The sequence below is a fragment of the Phaseolus vulgaris genome, chromosome 3 (assembly GCF_051622355.1).
Source record: "Phaseolus vulgaris cultivar YP4 chromosome 3, ASM5162235v1, whole genome shotgun sequence".
NCBI lineage: Eukaryota > Viridiplantae > Streptophyta > Magnoliopsida > Fabales > Fabaceae > Phaseolus > Phaseolus vulgaris.
This window is the reverse complement of record NC_143500.1, coordinates 8,599,339-8,619,626: the sequence shown is the minus strand read 5'-3', so window position 1 is coordinate 8,619,626 and position 20,288 is coordinate 8,599,339. Positions and strand designations below refer to the sequence as shown.

Genomic DNA, 20,288 nt, shown 5'->3' with positions numbered 1-20,288 from the left:
TGGATAATCCCTATAGAAAATTAATCTAGAAAGGGGTTCAATTTAGTTGAAGGATTGTCTTTGATGATTCCCTTACTTGCTTACAAAGTAGAAGAACTACCAAGTTGTGAATGTAAGGCATCAACATGCTCAAAATAAAAAGGGATTCACTACGTAGATCTAGAAAATTTAGTGGCACGTCCCTTTTCTGCACCTTTTATTTTGACTTTCTCAACTGGTGGACACAAATATGTGTTATCTGGGAATGCAGTTTCAGGTAACTTGACTTTAATGTTAACCTTACCAACAATGTCAACCTTTTTGAATCGATTCATGATCACAACAAACTCTTTTTAGATCGACAACTTTGCTGAAGTATCATGACTTGAAATATCTAAAAAGTTTAAGCGTGTTCATATGAAATGCTCTTATTGCAATGGTATGCTACCTACCCTAAAGGAAGCTAATTCACAAGCACAAGAAATCTCATGAGTAGATCTAAAGGTGCATTTACAACGAGATTTATCTAAGTCAACATATTCAACTCGATCAATCTCTTCTTCAATATGTTGTAAAACATATTTCGACACAAAGTCATGCAACTTCTTGTATCTTGTCACGTGAAAGACACGACCCACCACATGCAAACTCTTTTCAAATGAAGATTTAATTGCATTATGTTACAAGATGATCATCTTGTTCATGAAATCCCAACAATAACATAAGTCTCCCATTAGCATCTGAAGCATTCTCTTTAGACTCCAATGTGCAGACTCAACCCTACAAAGAATATTATGTCAGGAAATTGAATATGTCGCCTAAACCCTACAAAGAAAAAAAATATTATCATAAGTAAAGCATATGCATATTTGTTACCTATGGTGTTACCTAAGTGCATGACCTTATCCATTCATGCCTTAACAAACTTTTCTTTGTGTGGATTTAACCAAGTACTAATCACATATTCAATACAATATGCCATGGTGAACAAACAACTTAAAATGTTTGCACACAATGTTCATAGGCTTGTACATTATCACAATCGACTATAGTTCCCCAAGATTCCATTACTTGATCCCATAACTCTCTTGAATCAATAATTATTTTACATTTTGTTTTGACAATTTTATCAATGTGGAAATGACATAACACATTAGAAGCTTAAAAAAAGACAATATTTATTGTATTCATTATATCAATATCTTTATCTCTAACCATGACCTTAGGGTATGAATCACCTATAAAAAAAACCATTTAAGTCTCTCAATAATCCATATAAATTTATGTTAACTTTTAAATGTGAGTAGCATAAATGCAGCATTGAAGGTCAACTCCGTTGAAGTAATGCCAACAACTTCAAGCAAGGGCATCCTATACCTATTATTTTTTTACATATTGTCCATCATCAACAAAATGTTAAAGGCATCCAATAGTTTCATTGAATCAGGGTGTGTCCAAAAAAAATCTGGCACGACATTTGTCCTTTCATCAAACCTACACCAATGGACATACATGTCTCGTTCAAGTAATATCATCAATTGTTGCATTTCGGATCTGTTACCTTGTTCTGATTTCCTATACGCATACATGGCATTATAAAATTTCTTTATGGTGGTGACATTTTTATTATTATGCTCTTTCACTGTTAGCAAAATATTTCTATGCTTCACTACATTGTCTGTCATGTCCATAAACATTGACTTCTCATTAGATGTTAACCTACTAACATATGGATGACCAACCAACGTATCTATCAAGTCATGATTATGAGACTCAAACTAATTTCAACATTTACTCTTCACCACATTTTAAAAGTTTCCCTTGTAATTTAAAAGGACAATCACATTTCCTACTCCCACTCTCAATTACCTGTAAGTCCTTCTTATATCGCTTGTATTTACCTCGTCTCTTACAATCCAATAATAGATATGTTTTCCTTCCTCGTTGGAAATTTGAAGTATCTGATATCAATATAACAATAACAAAGTCAAAATCAAACGCAACTTTCCTAGCCCACCTCAAAAGCTCATCCCAACTAGGAAATACATACAAAAAGTTATCACCACTTCATAATTAATTTACCAAATAATACACAATCTAAACATACTTTTCAACCTTCACATTTACCTCATGTGTGGTAAATGCATCACTAGTTTGCTTTTAATGTCTAATGTTTTACAACATATTAATTGCTCAATATCAACATCATCTAGTCCCTCCCACATATCAGCCTCAGCATATAATCCTGGGTAAAACCTACTCCCTACTCCTGCAAAATAGCATGTTACCTGACAGAAAATTCCAGCAAAATATTAAAAACCCGTTTCTCATATTAGGCTTTTAGGAAGAGAACAAAAAACCATTATGGAATACCTTTTTTGGAAAAGATATTTTACCTTTCGGATTTACCTTTCTAGAATTCGAAATATGTGTTACGGAAAGAGTATTTGGAATGACTTTTTTCTCTTTCGAAATTCCTATTTTAGGAAACAAGATTGCATTACGGAGCACCCCATTCCGAAATGCATTTTTTTTGCTTACGGATTTCCAATTCCATAATTCATTTTACTCATTATGGAATACCAATTCCAAAACTCATTTTCAAAACCCGATTTCCAGAAACCTCCATGCCACCATAAACGCCGCAAAACAATATAACATACATTAGTTTTTACATCAAACCACCAATGAAGTCTTCTTAACACACTAGCACCTCCACCATACCTCCATCGAGCTCAACCTTTGTTGCAAAAATCTCCACGATCCCACCTCTAACCCACACACTACCATGGAATTTGAGTTTTGAAATAAAATGTGAAGGACAATTCCAAGATTTTGAAAAATGATGGGGTGTAGAAAGAATAATGTTGGAGTGTAGGAAGAAACACCCAAAGTAATGAATGGTACGTGTGAAAAATAAGGAAATGTTACTTTTTTTTATGGTGTGTTAAAGAGAAATCATAAAAATATTTGGGCTTGATTTGAAAGAGCAACATCGAGACCCATGTGGTTTACATGATTTTGCTTCCTACACCCATTCATTCTCTCAAAATCTCAAAATTTCCCTTGAGTGTTTTATTTCAAACATGGTGCTTCCATGATAGCATGTTCTGTGTTGGTGGCTTCTAGAAGTGCTAAAGGCAAGGTTTAGCTCGGTTGAGATGTGGTGGGGGTGTTTAGAACGCTTGGTTAGTGGTTTGAGGTACAAATTGGTTGTTTTGTTGTGATTTTGGATAAAATGGTGAAGGTTGTATTTCAAGAATATAGAATAGGGAAAACACTTATATAATATAAAATCTAGAATGTATTTAAGGTGTTATTTTTGCATTCTAGAATTAAAATTTTGCAAGTGATTGTTACATTTCAAAATCGGGAATCCAGAAGCTTTATTTCATATTAATATTGTACTCTAAATGGGAAATTTTGGAATTCTTTTATATGTATTCTAGAAAGCACTCTCCAAAATAGATTAATGAGACTTCTAAAATACGTAATACATACATAATACTAAATCTATAACATAATATTACTTTCTAAATATAGCAAATCCAAAAGAGGAAATTTTTTTCCAAAATAACCTTTTCATAACAACTATTTAAGCTTCCAAAATTACAATTCTGAAAGTCCAAATAACTATTAGGGAGATGCTATTGTGAAAAGTTTTTTCCTCTTAAAAAAGATAGAATGAGATTTGGCTAGAAAATTTTAACATGTTATTTTTTTTATGTGTAACATATATTTTCCTACCTTAATGGCTAGGTGAACCAATTTTTTCAAATAGGAGTACTCATCTAATTGTACCACATCTTGAATTTATCTCTATAACTCACTTACAGACCTATATCTTGGATTCACCATTCTCTTCATGCATATTAGCTTTAGTTAAGGTAATATCTAGATTCTTGAAGTGTTCATCCACACGCCTATTTTCTTAATGAAGTCGTTGAAGCTTCAAAAAGAGTTTCTTCTTATAATGAGAAAGTATGAACTTCGTGCGCAACCATTGTTTTAAATCGTCATAAGAGACCATATTTGACTTCTTGTTATATTTTTATGTTTTTTAAATTAATCTTATGTTTTTCTTTGTATTTATTGATGCTAGATTACAATAATATAAAAATATATAATTTTAATTTTTAATGATATTAAACATTACATATTTAATTTTAAAATTTTATTAATTTATTATTTAATATATTTATCAAATTTAAATTTTATTTTATTTTATTTTTAGTTTCAAAGATAAAAAAGAGTAAATCATTAATACAAAAATTAAAATTAAAAATAAAAGACAGGAAAAAAATTATCAAAATCATATCGTATAAATTAGTTCTTTTATTTTCTTTTCTTTTAAACTAAAGACCAAATCATATATGTTGAAAAAAAAAATTCACCTTACCAACTGTGACCTAATCCACTTTTGAGATTTAAAGATAAATAAATATGGGATAGATTATTATATTATGAAAATAAAATTTAAGAAAAGAATTTGAAAAAATGTGGATTTTACTATATAAGAAGAACATAATTTGAAGGTTATAAATTTACATTAATAATTATTGGCAACTAAATACAATTATTATATATTTAAATTAAAATATATATTGTTGTAATAACAAATATATAAAAAATTGTACAAATTAAATATGCATATTCATTCTAATATATGAAAACGTTAATTCCAATTTTCCTTCTTATTTAATTTCTATAAATTTTTCTATATAAACAACTCTTGTTCCACAATCACCATTACTCCTGCTGAGTTTTTTTACCCTTTTTCCTAAGACCTAATATTTTTTTTTATAATTTTATAATTTTAATAATTATAATATTATTTTAATAATTATTCTTGTTTTATACGAACTTGAATTGTCCAAAAAATATTATCGGAATGAAATCCCATGTAATCTTTCACTTTATACTAAAAAATTTGAAAAACTATTTTTCTTACATCTCATACTAACTTTTCATATAAAGTTTGTCATCAACATTAAAATTTCAATTCATTACTCCGAACATTTAGTTTTGTTTATATTTTCATAATATTAAATAGTACAGTCTTAAGAAAATAAATAATTAAAAAAATATTATTATTTTTAAATAAATAAGTTATGTCTATATTTTTAATAAAGAAACTATAAAACTATATTTTTTATTATAAAATAGATTTAATTAAAAAGTAAAAAAATAGTCATTAAAAAGTATATTTCTTTATATATATATATATTTATATTTATATTTACAATAGTATATAAGATGCACGTGAAAGTGTGAAGAACTTAATAAATAATTTGTCAGACCCAAGGGGCAGAAGAGAGGAAGAGTTAACCCACAAAGTGGTGGCGCGCCACTCACTGCGACCAATTTCATCATCTATTTCCGACCTAAACAATTTACAAGGTAACAGTAACAAACTGTTTCACTCACTCTCCTCTCTCCTCAAATGCATGGAGGAGCAGCGACAACAACCACAGGTTCTTCTCTCCATTGACTGGAACCGACAACTTCAACATGACTCGCCGCCGCGGGAGGTGGTCATAGTGTCTTCCTCCGCCATGGCTTCTGATCAGGACGACCTCAATGCTATTCCCGATCACAAGCTCAAGGAGTCGATTCAGAGCAAGAAGAGAACACTCGAAGCTACCGGCAAGAATTTACCCGACAATGGCGCCAAGCTTCGCGCTACCATCGACCGCTACCAACAGGAACTTAGTCGCCGGGAATCCACGCGGCTTCGTCAGGTTCCGCATCATCGGTTCTTGTCATGTTGTGTTTGATTGAGACATTTATTTTCTAGGGTTTTCCCATTTTTTTTGTGTAATCTGTGTTATTTGTTTTTTTTTTTTGTTGCTTTTAGTTTGATTACTTATGTTTTGTTTGGTTTTTGGTTTTCCTTTGTAGAACAGGAAGTTGATGAGGACAATAAGCCGCTGTCCGAACAAACTACGAGCTCAAGTGCTGTTGTTACCAAGGGTAAGTTTTTTTTCCCCTTTATACAGTGATTCCTGTGATGATTCAAAATTATGGAGTATGTAGGATTTTATTTGTTTACATGTCAATGGTAGTTAAATGGAAGGCAAAGTATGGTTGAAACTTGAAAGTCAAGCTTGGTGTTGATAGGGAATCTAATGATATTTTCTGACAATTCCAACTAAGTGACTATTGGAACTGATGTATGTGTGTATTTTAATGCAATGCTCTTGTGGTGTGCAATGACAGTAGCGTGGCATTTGGGTGCAGCTATAAAAAGGAGAAACTGTTGTCCTTATGAGATTACAAATATCAACATTGAAACGGAATATTTTGGCATTATATGTCTGTAATGGTTTCTAATTGTGTGCTATAGTGGGATTGCGTCGCAGATATGCTTTTGGGAAATTTGGAACTCAAATAGAGTTGTGGTTTTGAGTTGTAGAGAAAGTACAGTATTGGGTGGCTGGAGCAGTCACAACTCAGTCTAGCAGCAAAAGCTCTAATTCAGCTAGGTAATTGTGACATCTAGGTAGGGCCTTTTAGGGAGCAATTTTGTGAATTTCCCCTGGCACACACCATACAAACACTGTGTGCCATTGGTATAAAGGACACAGACCTCAATCCAAACTTATGAACACATCTCATGGGGATGAAAAATAGGTTTGAGTGTGGTGTAAATAATGGATTTTAATAATACTATAGAGTTGAACATCCATATTTATTCATTGTTCTCGAGTTTATGTTGGAATGGATTGAACAGTGATAGTGAGATGGGATTTGTAGTCAAACCCACATAACCATAACCTGGTTTTGGAAGCCCAAGTGGAATAGTTAGACTTGTCCATCTTCTCAATAATAACAATATGGTTAGAAAAGATGGGATAATCTATTGTAAAAAATAGGGGGCAGCATAATCATGGAGGGAAAGAGTCAGAGTGGTTTCGAGAGATGTCTATTTTTGCCCTTAATCACCCTGTTTTGTTGAGGTGTGTGGGCACAAGAAATTTGATGAAGAACACCCTTAGGTGCTATAAATTGTTGAGGTAAATATTGTTGTGCATTATGATTTTGAAGAAAGCATTGGTATATGTTAGGAACCAAGAATTATAAAGAGAAGAGAAGAAAGGTTTTTATTGAATGAAAAGAACAAGAAATAGGAGAACACTCTCTCCTTCAAGGCTTCCCCTTCACAAAGAGCTAAAGCTCAATCTACAAAAAAAATTACACACACTCCTCCCCGTCTCCTTCTTTCTTATTTATATCTAACTAGCACCTCCAGTAACTAATTCATGACATTCTAATTCTAACTAGTTCCTCTTCTTTGTGTATCCTAACAGAATACCACATACGGGTAAACTTATTACATTAGCTATATACATAAATAGAGTATATTTTGTTTCCTCTAAATCAAATGATTATATGGCTATAAACCACTATTGTTACCATAAATATAGAATTAGTGATTTTCAACAATTAAAATACATGGCTTTTGTATTCTAAGAAATGATTGTTTTTGTAGGTGTGTCTAATGATTTGAGAGAAGGGACTCTGTCATCTCATGCTCAGCCACTATCCACTTTTACATCTTACTTTGTTAAAAAAATGGAAGATAGTGTAAGGTCTTTGCATCATTTGTATATTACTCAATTTCCAACTTCTAACTTACCTGATATTACATTACCTGACTTTAATTTGTTAAGCAGACTAGTTGTACAACTGGCAGTGCATTTAAAAAAGAGAACCAGAAAATACATGAAAATGCTGCTTCTGGTGCATTTGAAAAAGAGTCACATTTCAAACATTGTGACAACCAGAAAATACCAGACAATGGAGCCCCTAGAAGAAGAAAGCGACATCGTTCATCATCAAGACAATTGCCGTTTCGGTGTCCTAGTAAACTTTCTAAACATGATACTTTCAGTGATGGTAAAACTTGTAGAGCAACATCCACTTTTTCTCTGCGGAATATTGGGAGAAATCTGTCAAGATGCTACCCAAAAGAGTAAGTGAAAATGTCTTGTGGTTTTCATTCCAATGCTTTTCAGAATGGTAACATTATTGTGTGATTTTGGTGTTGATGTATTTAATTACTTTATTTAGTTGTTTTGCCATCGTCAGTTTACTTGAAATGTATTTTTTTGTGGTTCATAAAGCTGATGTAGTGCATTTTTGTCAGTATGCCAATTAGATATATGCCTCAGGGTATCCATTGGTTCATGAGGTTGTGTATGCTTTTAAATTTGGTGTGGTATCTTTGGATATTTGAGGATGCACAATAAAGGCTAGTCCATTTCATCCATAAGCACAAAGGGTATTTTTCACTCTTCCACGTGATTCCAATGAATTTTCCATGGTACTTTGATCAGGGATTTGAATTGAAATCCTTTATTATAAATTCTTAGGGGCATGCTATTCCAAGTATTCCATAGTGTTCAAGTGTCACATTGGATAGCTAGAGGATGGTTTATTAATATCTGTCTGAGCTATTTTGATGTCACAGGAGCGGATTAGTGTAACTTATGATCTTTCATGCTTAAATTAGTACACTATGATTTTTACGATTAAATATGAGGGTTAACTGTGCTGTGTATTGCAATTATGTTCCACTCCTGTTGAACAAAGTTTGTATTCAAAGGTCATTACATCATCATCATTTATCACAGAAAATTATTCATGAGTTCCTCTTCTTCACCCTTTATATTTATGCTGAAGATGGTGGCCGATATAGCTTGTTAGTTTTGGCTCTAGCTAGGTTTTCTGAATGAATAAATTCATAATGTTGGATCCTTATTTACTCTTTACTGACATGGTAGGAAGGTTGCTTCTCAGGCAATTCAATTAGATGGCTCAAGGTCCAGAAAGGTGTGTCTATTTTTTCTTATTTATCCATTTAAATTATAGTTAGCTCAGGACACTTGGCTGTTGTAGTTGTTGGTTATACAAGTCCCAAATCTCAATTTAAAATCAGTAGTTTATTTATGATTTGACACGTCTTTAGCTTTACCAGTATTCACAAGTGATTACATGTTTTAAACAGGGTCAGCCCATTGTTCTTGATATTGACGACGACGATGATGAGGCTCATATTGTGGAGAAAACCGAAAACCAATATGCTGAATAGTAAGTGAATATCGTTTGCTTGCATTTTTATTTATTTATTTATTTCATCTTCTGCGATATTCCCAGAAAATCCTTTGTATTATTTGTGTCCATTTCTTTTCAGCCTGAAAGAAGCTAAGATCTATTTTCCATCAAGGTACTTCTAAAGAATAATACAGTAACATGGTCATTCAACTATAATTTTTTTCTTATTTACTTTGCATGACCTGTTGAATTTCCCTGTGATGACTCAGAGATGATCCAGAGTGTGTAGAAATTTGTTACAAAGACACAGATTGCCTTGCCCCTGAAGGCTATTTAACATCAACAATAATGAACTTTTACATTCAGTAAGTCTAGCCTTCTTTAGTTTCTTGGTCCTTTTAAAAGAATTTCATTTTATGATGAAGAGATAAATGCATAATTATGTTATCTTCTTTCTTTTATTACCCTTCACTCATTGTATTTAATTTGTAAGGAATATTGATGGAAAAAACATAAATCAATGCATGCTTGATTGATAGGGCATTGAAGGATTGAACATTTTTGGTTCCAAAATAAATTATAGCGGATTGTCTATGTTTATTTTGTAATTTCTGCTTTTATTTAGTCTCTTTATGTTTTAATTTTGACAAACACCCACTGTGAACCTCTAATGAGATAAGCAACTTCCCACTGCTCATTTATCGATTAAATTGGTCCTTTGACGATTAATGCCGCAAGTTTTGTCCTTCAAGGACCAATGTGATGACATTTTAAGGCACATTTGACTGGTGAAAATATCAGCTTACACATTTCACAAATTTTAAGGTTTGAATGCTCTTAACTTTCAAATAGTGTGTAAATATATAAAATATATATATATATATATATATATATATATACATTGTTTTTATATAAAATATATTGTAGGATATTACACTGTTTAAATGTTATCATTAAGATCATATATTCTCTTTCTCTAATAATTATCTGATATACTATTTCCTTGACCCCTGTATGCGGTTAAAAATTGGGGTTGAAGGACAATTCATGATTGACTATTTGTAATAATAATAACCGGGAATTTGATAATGCTGTAACGACTTTTGACTAACCAAATTGGATTAATGTATTTGTTGTTAAGAGAGGCGTCAAAGAATCAAGGCAAGCCAAGAATTTAAAGTTCATGCTTGGTTTGCAAAAATGTTATTTTGTTTTATGAAATATTATGGATTTAATGTTATTTTGTTGTTTTTACTCTACATTTATTTGACTCATGGTGATAGTTTTTATAAAGAATTTGTGCTAAGCTAATTTATGAAGGTAATTCTTGTGATTGTGACATTATGTTTAGATTATTTATATTATTTTATTTATGTGGAAGTTCAATTGATGAGTCATTCATTTTAAAATTGATCCTTGAAGGACAAAACTTATGGTGAACACATGTTTACATCACTTCTTTTTTTCTCTATTTAGGATTAGTTATGGTGAACACATGAATTATATACTACAGCACAGTAATAGTCCTTGGGACATATTTTCCATTTTAGTTTCTGACTTCTCTACTTTTGGCATTTTCATTTGGATATAGATATTTGCAGCGGCAAGTATTGTTGACAACCGACTACCATTTTTTCAATACATATTTCTACAAGAAGCTTAAAGAAGCTGTTTCGTACAAGGTGATTAATTATCTTCTGATTCATTTCTGTTTTCACTTGCATGAACAGATTATTTTTCCTCAGGAAGTAGACTCCTAATCATTATAATATAATGTATCATTGATTGTTCCATTCAAAATATGGCAAAATGTTTGCCACATGACTTGTTTAAGTATCGGTTAATCAGATATTGGTATTTTTTAGAGAAAATGAACAAGAGGAACAGACTGAAATTTTATTATTTCTGCACTAATGAAATAAGAGGAGTACAGACTTATTTATTGGCACCGCTTACAGCAAAAGCTATATGCACCAGCTATTGTTAATAATAGCTGACAGTTGTAAAAACTAACTAATATTTATATAGACTAACACCCCTCAAACTCAAGGGGAAGATTTTCATAAGAAAAACTCTTCACATTGAGTTTGACTCTATGAAAAGTAAAACGATCCGAAGATAGAGGCTTGGTCAGCACATTTGCCCATTGATCAAGAGTGCGAATATGGTATATGTAGAGTTGCTTTGTAATAATTCTCCCGCACAAAGAAAACATCAATCTGCATGTGTTTAGTGCGATTATGAAATACTGGATTGTGAGCAATAGACACAGCACTTTGACTGTCACAAAGAAGAACAGGAGTAGTAAAGGAGACTTGCAATTCAGTGAGCAATGTAGAAATCCATGTTAATTCAAGGTTCGCTCATATGACATATATGCTCCATCATGAGGTGGAACTTTAAAGATATGGTTTGATTACATTAAATAGGAAAATATCTTAGGAGTTAATCCTCATTATAGTTATTAATTAATTAATTATTTTCCCTATTATTGTATCTTTTTATTATATATAAGAATACCCGTGTGTACATGGCACACAATTGCAACAATCCTTTCTATAAATAGAAAATAGATGGAGCTATGAAATTGAAATTGAAATTGTTTTCTATAACACTTTATTCCTAAAAGGAAAAATTATCTCTGTGCCCTTGACTTTTTTAAGGATTTTTATATTAATCCCTACTAGTTGTACTTTGGATGTTGATAATTAGGTCCTTGAACTTTTAAATAATTTGTCATTGTGTTCTTTGCCATATTTCCATTTGGGTCCCATACTTTTGTTAAGTAGATGGATCTAATTGAAAATGTGGACCAAGTTAGTAGTTTAATTACTTATTGGTCCCCTAATTGTTGAAATCTTTTTATTTAGTTTCCCTTACATAATAGAATCCTAAAGGAAACGGGGTAGGGACCTAATTGAAAATTATTTTTAAGTTCAAGGATCTAATTACAAACATATGTGAGAATCCCAACTCTTTTAAAAGAATTTCATGACTCATGTTGGGGGCCACTCAGGGTTTTTTTGAACATATAAATGGATAGCAAGATTTGTTTATTGGGTGGGTATGTGGATTGATATTAAAGAGTACATAGCTTCTTGTGATATCTGTCAATGAAAAAAGTCGAGTACGCTATCTCTAGCAGGGCTATTACAATGTCTCCCTATTCCACATAAAAGTCAAGCAAACATATTAATGGACTTTTTATAGGTGACCTTCCTAAGGCTGAAGGAAAATATTTTATTCTAGTGGTTGTGAATCGGCTAACTCAATATGCTCATTTCTTTGTGTTGTGACACCCTTTTTCAGCAATGACAATAGCAAAATTGTTTGTAAGGATTTCCTACTACCCTTGTGTCAGATTGAGACCAACTCTTAATGAGTAGTTTTTGGAAGGAAATGTTTAGGCTAATAGGAACTTAACTTCGCATGAGCATGACATATCATCCATAAACGGATGGAAAAACCGAGGTTGTTAATGGGTGCTTAAGAAATTTACTTACAATGTCTGACAGGTATGAAACCAAGGCAGTGCCTTCACACTTGCCTTCGGCAGAGTTTTGGTTCAACACAAATTATAATGCAAATATCTCTTTTTAGTGCACTTTATGGCCAAGACCCTTCTCCCTTGCTACGAGGGACCAATATTCATTCTCGACTTGAAGGAATTAATCAGCTTACTCACCAAAGAGACACTTTGTTAAAGGAGTTATGAGAGAATCTCTTGAAGGCCCAAGATGAAATGGAAAGATATGTTGACCATCATCGTAGAGATGTTCAGTTAGAAGTGGGGGATTGGGTGTATCTCAAAATACAACTGAATAAGATGAAATATTTGGCTAAAAAGTTGAATGACAAGTTAAGTCTGCGCCATTATGGTCTCTACAAAATTTTCGCCAAGGTAGTAGTAGTAGCATATCAGCTGGAGCTTCCACCTTATTCTAAAATTCATTCAATGTTCCATGTGGCCATTTTGAAAAAAAGTTATATACCATACACAAAAGTCTCAACCCCTACCTGAAGTACTAACAAAGGGTCATGAGTTGAATTTGTTTCTAGAGGATGTGTTGGATTGGATTGCAGAATCAATGATGTTGGTTAGTAAGAGAGTTAGTAGTTAGTAGAATTTGAAAGCAGTCAGGAGGAAGGTTCTGTTATTACTAAACATTCTTCACTATGCCACCTTGAGGACAAGGTGCATCTTGATGGGACGGGTATTGATAGGACACAACCTCCTATTACAAAGGTTTACAAGAGAAGAAATAAGGGCAAGGGAAATAGAGCTATTTGATGTAATTACAAGTAGTTGAGAGTCAATTACCATGTCAGTAGAGTAGTTGATGAATAAGAGAGGTTTGTATATATATATATATATATGTTTGGGGTTTGGAGAAAAAGGTAAGAACAAAGATATACATGGCAGGATATTGGACCCTCAAAGAAAATATACATGTTTGTAAATTTCTGTAATTCTTTCGTTTAAGGAAATATACTTTGTTGTCTCTTTTATCTCTGAAAACTTATCTTCCATAAGTTTTTCTGATCCAGTTTGTATAACAAACTTCTAAATTAAAGACTTACTTTAAAAACAAAGTCCTTAAATAATCCATAGGCCTGCAACTTAACTAATTTAAATGTAAAATATTGATTGTCTGAATAGACAAGAGTGTGTAGAGTCTTTTGGGTCAGAAAATAATGAGAATCTGTTAGTTTGATTCTCTATTTGTTGTAAAGTTGTTTTGTTTCTAATTAATTTCTATCTTTGTGTTCCTTAAATTCCTTTCAATTTGTACTTTTTTCTATGCATGTTCTAATTTATTATTTATTGTAAATATCTAGCAAAGTGATAGAGATGTGATCTTTGCAAAGTTCAGAAGATGGTGGAAGGGTGTAAATATTTTTCAGAAGGCGTATGTTTTGATTCCAATACACGAGGAGTAAGTTTTCTTCATTATCATTGAACTTTTGTTTGTAAATGATAATCTGTGAATATTTAGAAGTTCTTTCCGTGTTTTCCTTGGAATTATGTTATATTATCTGAAGAAATTACTGTTCACATGACATAAAGGTCTTATTTTATATTGACTTTTACCTAAATTTGATAAAAAAAATTGGGTTCCATCAAATTAAATAGTGAATATATTTTATTATAAGCTATGAGGCTCGGACACTTCTTTTAAATGGGCGTATCCGTGTTGGACACTCGCAGGACACTTATCGGTGAAGTGTTCAATTCAAAAAATATTTGTTGGATTTTTTAAAATTTTAGCACGGTTCTAACACAATTTTAAAAGGTATAAATACAAATATTTTCTAAAAACTCAAATTTATTGTATAAATTTTTATTATGATTATAAAAATAAGGAACAAATTCTTTTGAACCAGTCATGAAAAATATCTTCCTGCTCCCAAAAGAATCTGAAACATACTTTTGCACATAAATATTTATTTTCAATTTATATAATTCAAAATTATATAATATATAGATCCATGTCCCCGTGTCCTACATTTTAGAGATTATACGTGTCTCCGTGTCAGTGTCCGTATCTGTGCTACATAGATTATAAGTAGTGGGCATGCTACTGGTGGAAATCCATAAGTGAAACATCCGATACTTTGTGTATTTATATTCTTACTGCTATGTAATTGCTATAATTAAAGTGTCAATCCATTTATTTTTGTGTACTTGTGGCATTTTCGTTGTCCCCTAAACATTTGGGACTGATGATGCAAATCTTTGGACTGGGTTACAACTTATAATATCTGAAAAGTATTCATTTATAATTTATAGTGTTCCTTGAAAGAAAAAGGTTGAGATGATTTTATAAATTGCTTTGAGTAAAAAGGTACTTGTTACATTGATATTTATACGCACTTTGTAATAATTACACTTTATGGTCATAAGTAGTAAGTACCAAGAGTGCTACTTCCTATGCTTGTGAATTCTTTATTCCAAGTGCACAAATTACATAATACATGAATCTGAACTAATTCACGCTTGTATTTCCAACACTCCCCCTAGAAGTTGGGTATATAAACCAAATGCTCCAACCTTGAAACAAATATATTGAATTTTGAGATGCTAAGAAATAGTTTGATAGTTGATCATTGGAATCAATAGATTCAGTGTTCACTTCCTTCAATAGAACTTTCTCTAGAACAAAAATGACAGCCAATTTCAATATATTCTATTCTTTCATGAAACACTGAATTGAAAGGTATGTGAAGGGCTGCTTAATAACACAACATAATATCATCCGGTGTCACCTAACTTCAATCTTGAAATAGTTTTAGTTCAAATCAGCTCACAAATAATGTTGGCAAGGATTGTGGGATTCCTAATTTAATTATAACTACCCTCCACAAAGCTTAGCAATAATTTTTTTATTGCTATAATGTGAAGTAGGTGAAATGTAAATCTTTAGAGCTCTTGATCTTGGAGGCTCTACTTCCACTTTTGTACCCTAGACTGCAGCACTGTGTTCCTTTCAATAGTAGTATAGACTCTGCATCTCCTTGTTTGCAGTGGATACCCACAATTGGAATTGACCTTTATTTGACTTTGAGCACCCCTGACAATTGCCACCACCAAACTGGTCAATTCCCATAGCCTATGAGCCAGAAATGCCTCCATGCTTTGCATTCTCAGGGTCCTTCTCTGAAGTGTGTAATTTACACATCATTGTCTTGGTCATTATTTTCAGTGTTTGTGGGAATTTACAGACTCATGCTTATGCCATTATTGTGGGTAGTCAATTTATGTATGATCCTCATATTTAGAGGCAGTAAACAAATTCTTCAATATTTCAAGGGAAGCTATTCTTGGAGGTATAGACAAATGCGTCATTCAGAACCAATTGCAGACAGAAGGTGCTCCTGAGCAAGGTTATCAAACTCGCGGGTTCACCCTTGAACCCTTTTGACTAAACGAGTCTAGTTCTGCCTGGCGAGTCAACTCGTGAGTAAACAAGCTTTTTGGCAGACTCGGTGCAGACTTGGACTGACTCGGTGAACTCGGTGCAAACTCATGAGTTTGAGGTCGAGTCAATGAGTTTTGAAAAAAAAAGCCCAAAACGATTTAGAGGGGTGTGTTTCATTTATGATAGGATTTAAGGTTTCTTTCCTACCTCGTTCGCGTTCTCACTGTCGTCTTTATCACTGTTGCTGCTCCTCCAATCGTGTCGTCGTCGTCCTTAGATTGCGCCTCAAATCACAACGTTATCGCCGTCGTCGCGCCTCGCCGCACCTTGTTGAGCCTTGGTCTACTGCTGCTATGTGGGTTTCGTGGGGAATTATTTTTAGGATTGGAGATTTTTAGCAGATTGGGGATTTTTGGTAGATTGGGTTTAGGGTTGGGGATTTTTAGCAGATTGGGTTTAGGGGTGGGCTTTTTTTAATTATGTGGGGCTTTTAAAATTGGGTTGGGGCTTTTTAGCTGATTGGGTTTAGGGTTAATTTTAGGTTGGGGTTGGAGATTTTTAAGCTGGTTGCAGATTTTTTTATTTTAATATTATGGAATTGGTATCATGAATTTTTTTAATTAAATTTTTTGTAAGAAGTAGACTCTTTCTGAGTCTACGAGTGGGGTTTACCGACCTCGCACGAGTCTAAGTAGACTCTCGAGTCTGATATCTTTGCTCCTGAGGATACTGAGTGCTTTTGGGAGGAAATTTTGGTGATATGGAAGAATAAGATGCAAACTGTATGCTGTTTTGAGTTTAATATATCATGTAACTTTCTCAAATAATTCACTCATCATTGTTGACAAATGCGGAGCAGGTAGGGAGTTTTTTTTCTTTAAAACCACCAATGACTGAAAAGTAATGCCAAGATGGAAATATGAGGGAGTCGAAGAGAACAATATGATATTGTTGCTGATTTGATATAATGGTATATAAAAATTGATGTAACAGAAGTTGGAAAGTGTAAATTGTAGTTTGCCGAGATAGGGAAAGGAAATGCAAAAGTCAATCTAAATTTGGTAGGGGGGGCAAGGTAATAAAATATTAAAATAGCTACCAAAATTATTGTCCTTGGGTAATGTGTCTCAACTTTTTTAACCAGAAGCATATTTTTTTTACGAGTTAGTGTGCAAACTGAAAAGATGGCTTCAATCTGTGGATAGTTTTTGAGGTACTTTGTATCTTTGAATTTTTACTAGTTGTGTTTGGTTGGATCAGATTCCAATGGAAATAAGAAAATCATGCAAGGTTCAATTATTGAAAGGAGGACATGTTTTCTTATTGTATTTTTCGGAGTGCAAACCTGGGTAACATGGAGTAGTAAGAAACATAATGTAGTTGCTTGATCAAGTCCAAAGGCTGAATTCTGAGCCTCAGCACAAGAAGCTTGAGTTCTAGGCTATCAGTTTAGATAACCTTAATGTAAAATATGGAGCACCTATAGAACTGTTCTGCAACATCAAATTGATCATTAGCATTTGTACTTAACCGAATTTAACATGATAGGACAAAACACACTGAGAGAGACGAACACTTTATCAAGCAGAGAGTGGATTAGAGTATAAATAACCATTGGATATGATCCATTGGGATATCATTTGACAGAATGGACTACCCATGAAGTGGTTTTTTGGGATCTTGCTAGCAAAGCTGGAAATGATTGATGTTCATTCACTAGCTTGAGGGAGAGTATTAAATATAATTATGAACTGTATTATTTTAGGACAGTTTATTTTCTAAAATTAGGTCCATTCAAGGCAAGTAGTTATTAGCATAAGTATATATAATTGAAGTTCGTGTGTACAATTGTTCTTCAGAAGAATGATAGACAAAATATTTGTTTCTACTTTATCTTTTGGATTTTCATTTTCTTTTCTTGTTTGTTGGTTTACTTTTTTGGATGCTCCATGTATTTTCATGCTTTGTTGGTTTTCTTTGGTATAACATTTCTTGGCATCTCTTCTTCCACCTTAACATTATTTTTATATGATTGAGTCACATTGGCTACTGTTATACTCATTTGTCTATGCCTATTATGCCCTTCCTGCCAAAATTTTGTATTTCACTGGAGCATATTGTCATATCTTTATCTTACCTTCTCCCTTTACTCAGTTCTGGTTTAGTACTCATGATGTTTCATATGTCCAGCCTTCACTGGAGCTTGGTCATTATTTGTATCCCAGATAAAGAAGATGAATCGGGGCCAATCTTACTTCATTTGGATTCTTTGGGTCTTCACTCTAGTAAATCAGTTTTTGATAATATTAAAAGGTGAGGTTAAACAAGTGTATGTATGATTATATCTCATATGTGACATTTCCATTTCATCGATACAAATGATAATTTGCTCAAAAACACATTTTGCCACTTCTACTCTGCTATAACTTTTAAGGTGGTTGTGAAGTTGGCAATATTTCTATCTGTTTTTTTTATTAAATTGTGATGAGGTCTTCTGTAGTCAACAAATATGATTATCTGATCAAGTTTTTGTAAGCTACAAAGATGATATGTCTTATTTTAAAAAACCATTCTCATGGGAAATATGGAAATAGATATCAATGTATTATTTGCTAATGGAAATGTTTTTGCTACAATCTAAATTCTATTTCAACTTTTATGTATTTGTAAACTTACTTTTAGTTAGCAATCGTTTTTTTGCTCATTGCAACTTTTATGCATCTAAATATCTTCAAACTTCAGATTTTAACTGGAATTCTTTTTATGACTTTTCTACTTGTATATTTTATATGCATTCCCAGCTGCAACCAAATGTGGTCACTTGCATTCTTGCCAATATCTTCTTTAGTTATGTGGCTTTATAACATTGTTGTTTAGGAACTGTTCTGAGAAAGTGACTGACCTAGTCACTTAGCCAGCACCTTTAAAGTGGATGATAGTTTTCACTCAAACCTGGTAGTAAAATTGATGGTTTGAACGGTGAAAATCAATTTTGTATATGCCATAGGCATTTATCTGAATTCAAACATCAAAACTTAATGCTGTGAAATTATGTATTGTAGCTATTTGATTGAAGAAAAGAACTATATGGATCGGGAGGATGTGTCTTCAGATGTTTCAATTGCGGACAGAATATGGAAGTGCCTTCCTCGTAGAATTGAATGTCATATCATTACGGTAAATTTGCAAGCTGTAAATCTAGAACAAGGTGCTATCGTAGTGATACTCTTTATGATAGTTTGAAGATAAACTTATCTTTCACTATTTTTTTCTTAATGAAATGAATGTTTGACCTCTAATAGATTAGGTGCGGAGTTCATGAGACTTTTTCTTAGTGATTACATTCGAAGGAATGAGGTTCTTCTTAAACACCTCTCAAGAAAACTGTTTCTTATAAGATTATAGAAAAAAAGAAAAACACGTCTAGTCTTCACGTAAAAAGACATTGAAATTTATTTCAAAACTTTGATTGGATGCTCCAGGTCCATCTTATTGAAGTTAGATTCATAAAATTGATGATAAAAGAGAAAGCAGCAAAACTATTTTGCAACTGTTTCAACAATTATAGTGATTTTTTTTCCTAAAAATTTTCATCTGTTGCATTTACACATTGCACCAGGTTCCCCAACAGAAGAATGAGTATGACTGTGGTCTTTTTGTATTGTACTTCATTGAGCGTTTCATGGAAGAAGCACCTGAGAGACTGAAAAAGGAAGATTTGGCAATGGTAATAGCTATTGCTTCTTTATTAAGATAACTTTATGTCAAAAAATTGGTTTTCCTGTTGACTTATACTTGTCAACTTACAGTTTGGAAAGCGATGGTTCAAACCAGAACAGGCATCCAATTTGAGAATGAAAATCCGTAAATTGCTTGTAGAAAAATTACAGAATTCAATGAGGGATAATTGTGAGTTAGAATCTTCTCCTTCATCTTCTGCCTGCCCTGCAACTCATTCTGTTGAGTCCGCCAAGGATTCTATGGCGTAACATGCAATCATGAATTGCAATTCTCATTTCCTTGAACCAAAAATCTGTTTATATTTTCATATAGTTGGTGCCACTGGAATTTTTTCCTTGTACAGACATCAGCTATTAAGCTGATAATTTTTGGATAATTTCCTACCACCTGCTTACTAATCCAGCAGTCGTTAATACGAGAAAGGGTAGCTGACCGTTTGGAATGAACAAATAACAATCAAAGTTTCTACTTTCTAACCATTTCTTTTGGGTTAGCTGCTCTTTCCAAATGTATAGTAGAGTTAATACCCTTCGTATCTACCCCTTATTTATACTTCAAATAATTTGTGTTTTTAACAACTTTTGTCCTGGC

General features: G+C 32.8%; 1 protein-coding gene across 2 annotated transcripts; it reads left to right on the top strand.

Moving 5' to 3' along the window:
- Positions 1–5,260: 5,260 nt before the first annotated feature.
- On the top strand, positions 5,261–20,275 carry ULP1D (UB-like protease 1D). Of its 2 annotated transcripts, none has more exons than XM_068606607.1 (14): positions 5,261–5,720; positions 5,886–5,952; positions 7,472–7,566; positions 7,656–7,954; positions 8,766–8,814; positions 8,990–9,072; positions 9,176–9,208; positions 9,306–9,401; positions 10,628–10,718; positions 13,876–13,973; positions 18,147–18,269; positions 19,019–19,133; positions 19,576–19,683; positions 19,766–20,275. In XM_068606607.1, exons 1-14 carry the CDS (start codon positions 5,427–5,429, stop codon positions 19,943–19,945), a joined length of 1,731 nt encoding a protein of 576 aa, XP_068462708.1. In that variant the 5' UTR covers positions 5,261–5,426; the 3' UTR covers positions 19,946–20,275. The 2 variants fall into 2 exon arrangements, with proteins under 2 accessions (XP_068462708.1, XP_068462709.1); XM_068606608.2 differs by having other exon boundaries at positions 5,262–5,720; positions 7,653–7,954.
- The last annotated feature ends 13 nt before the right edge of the window (positions 20,276–20,288 follow it).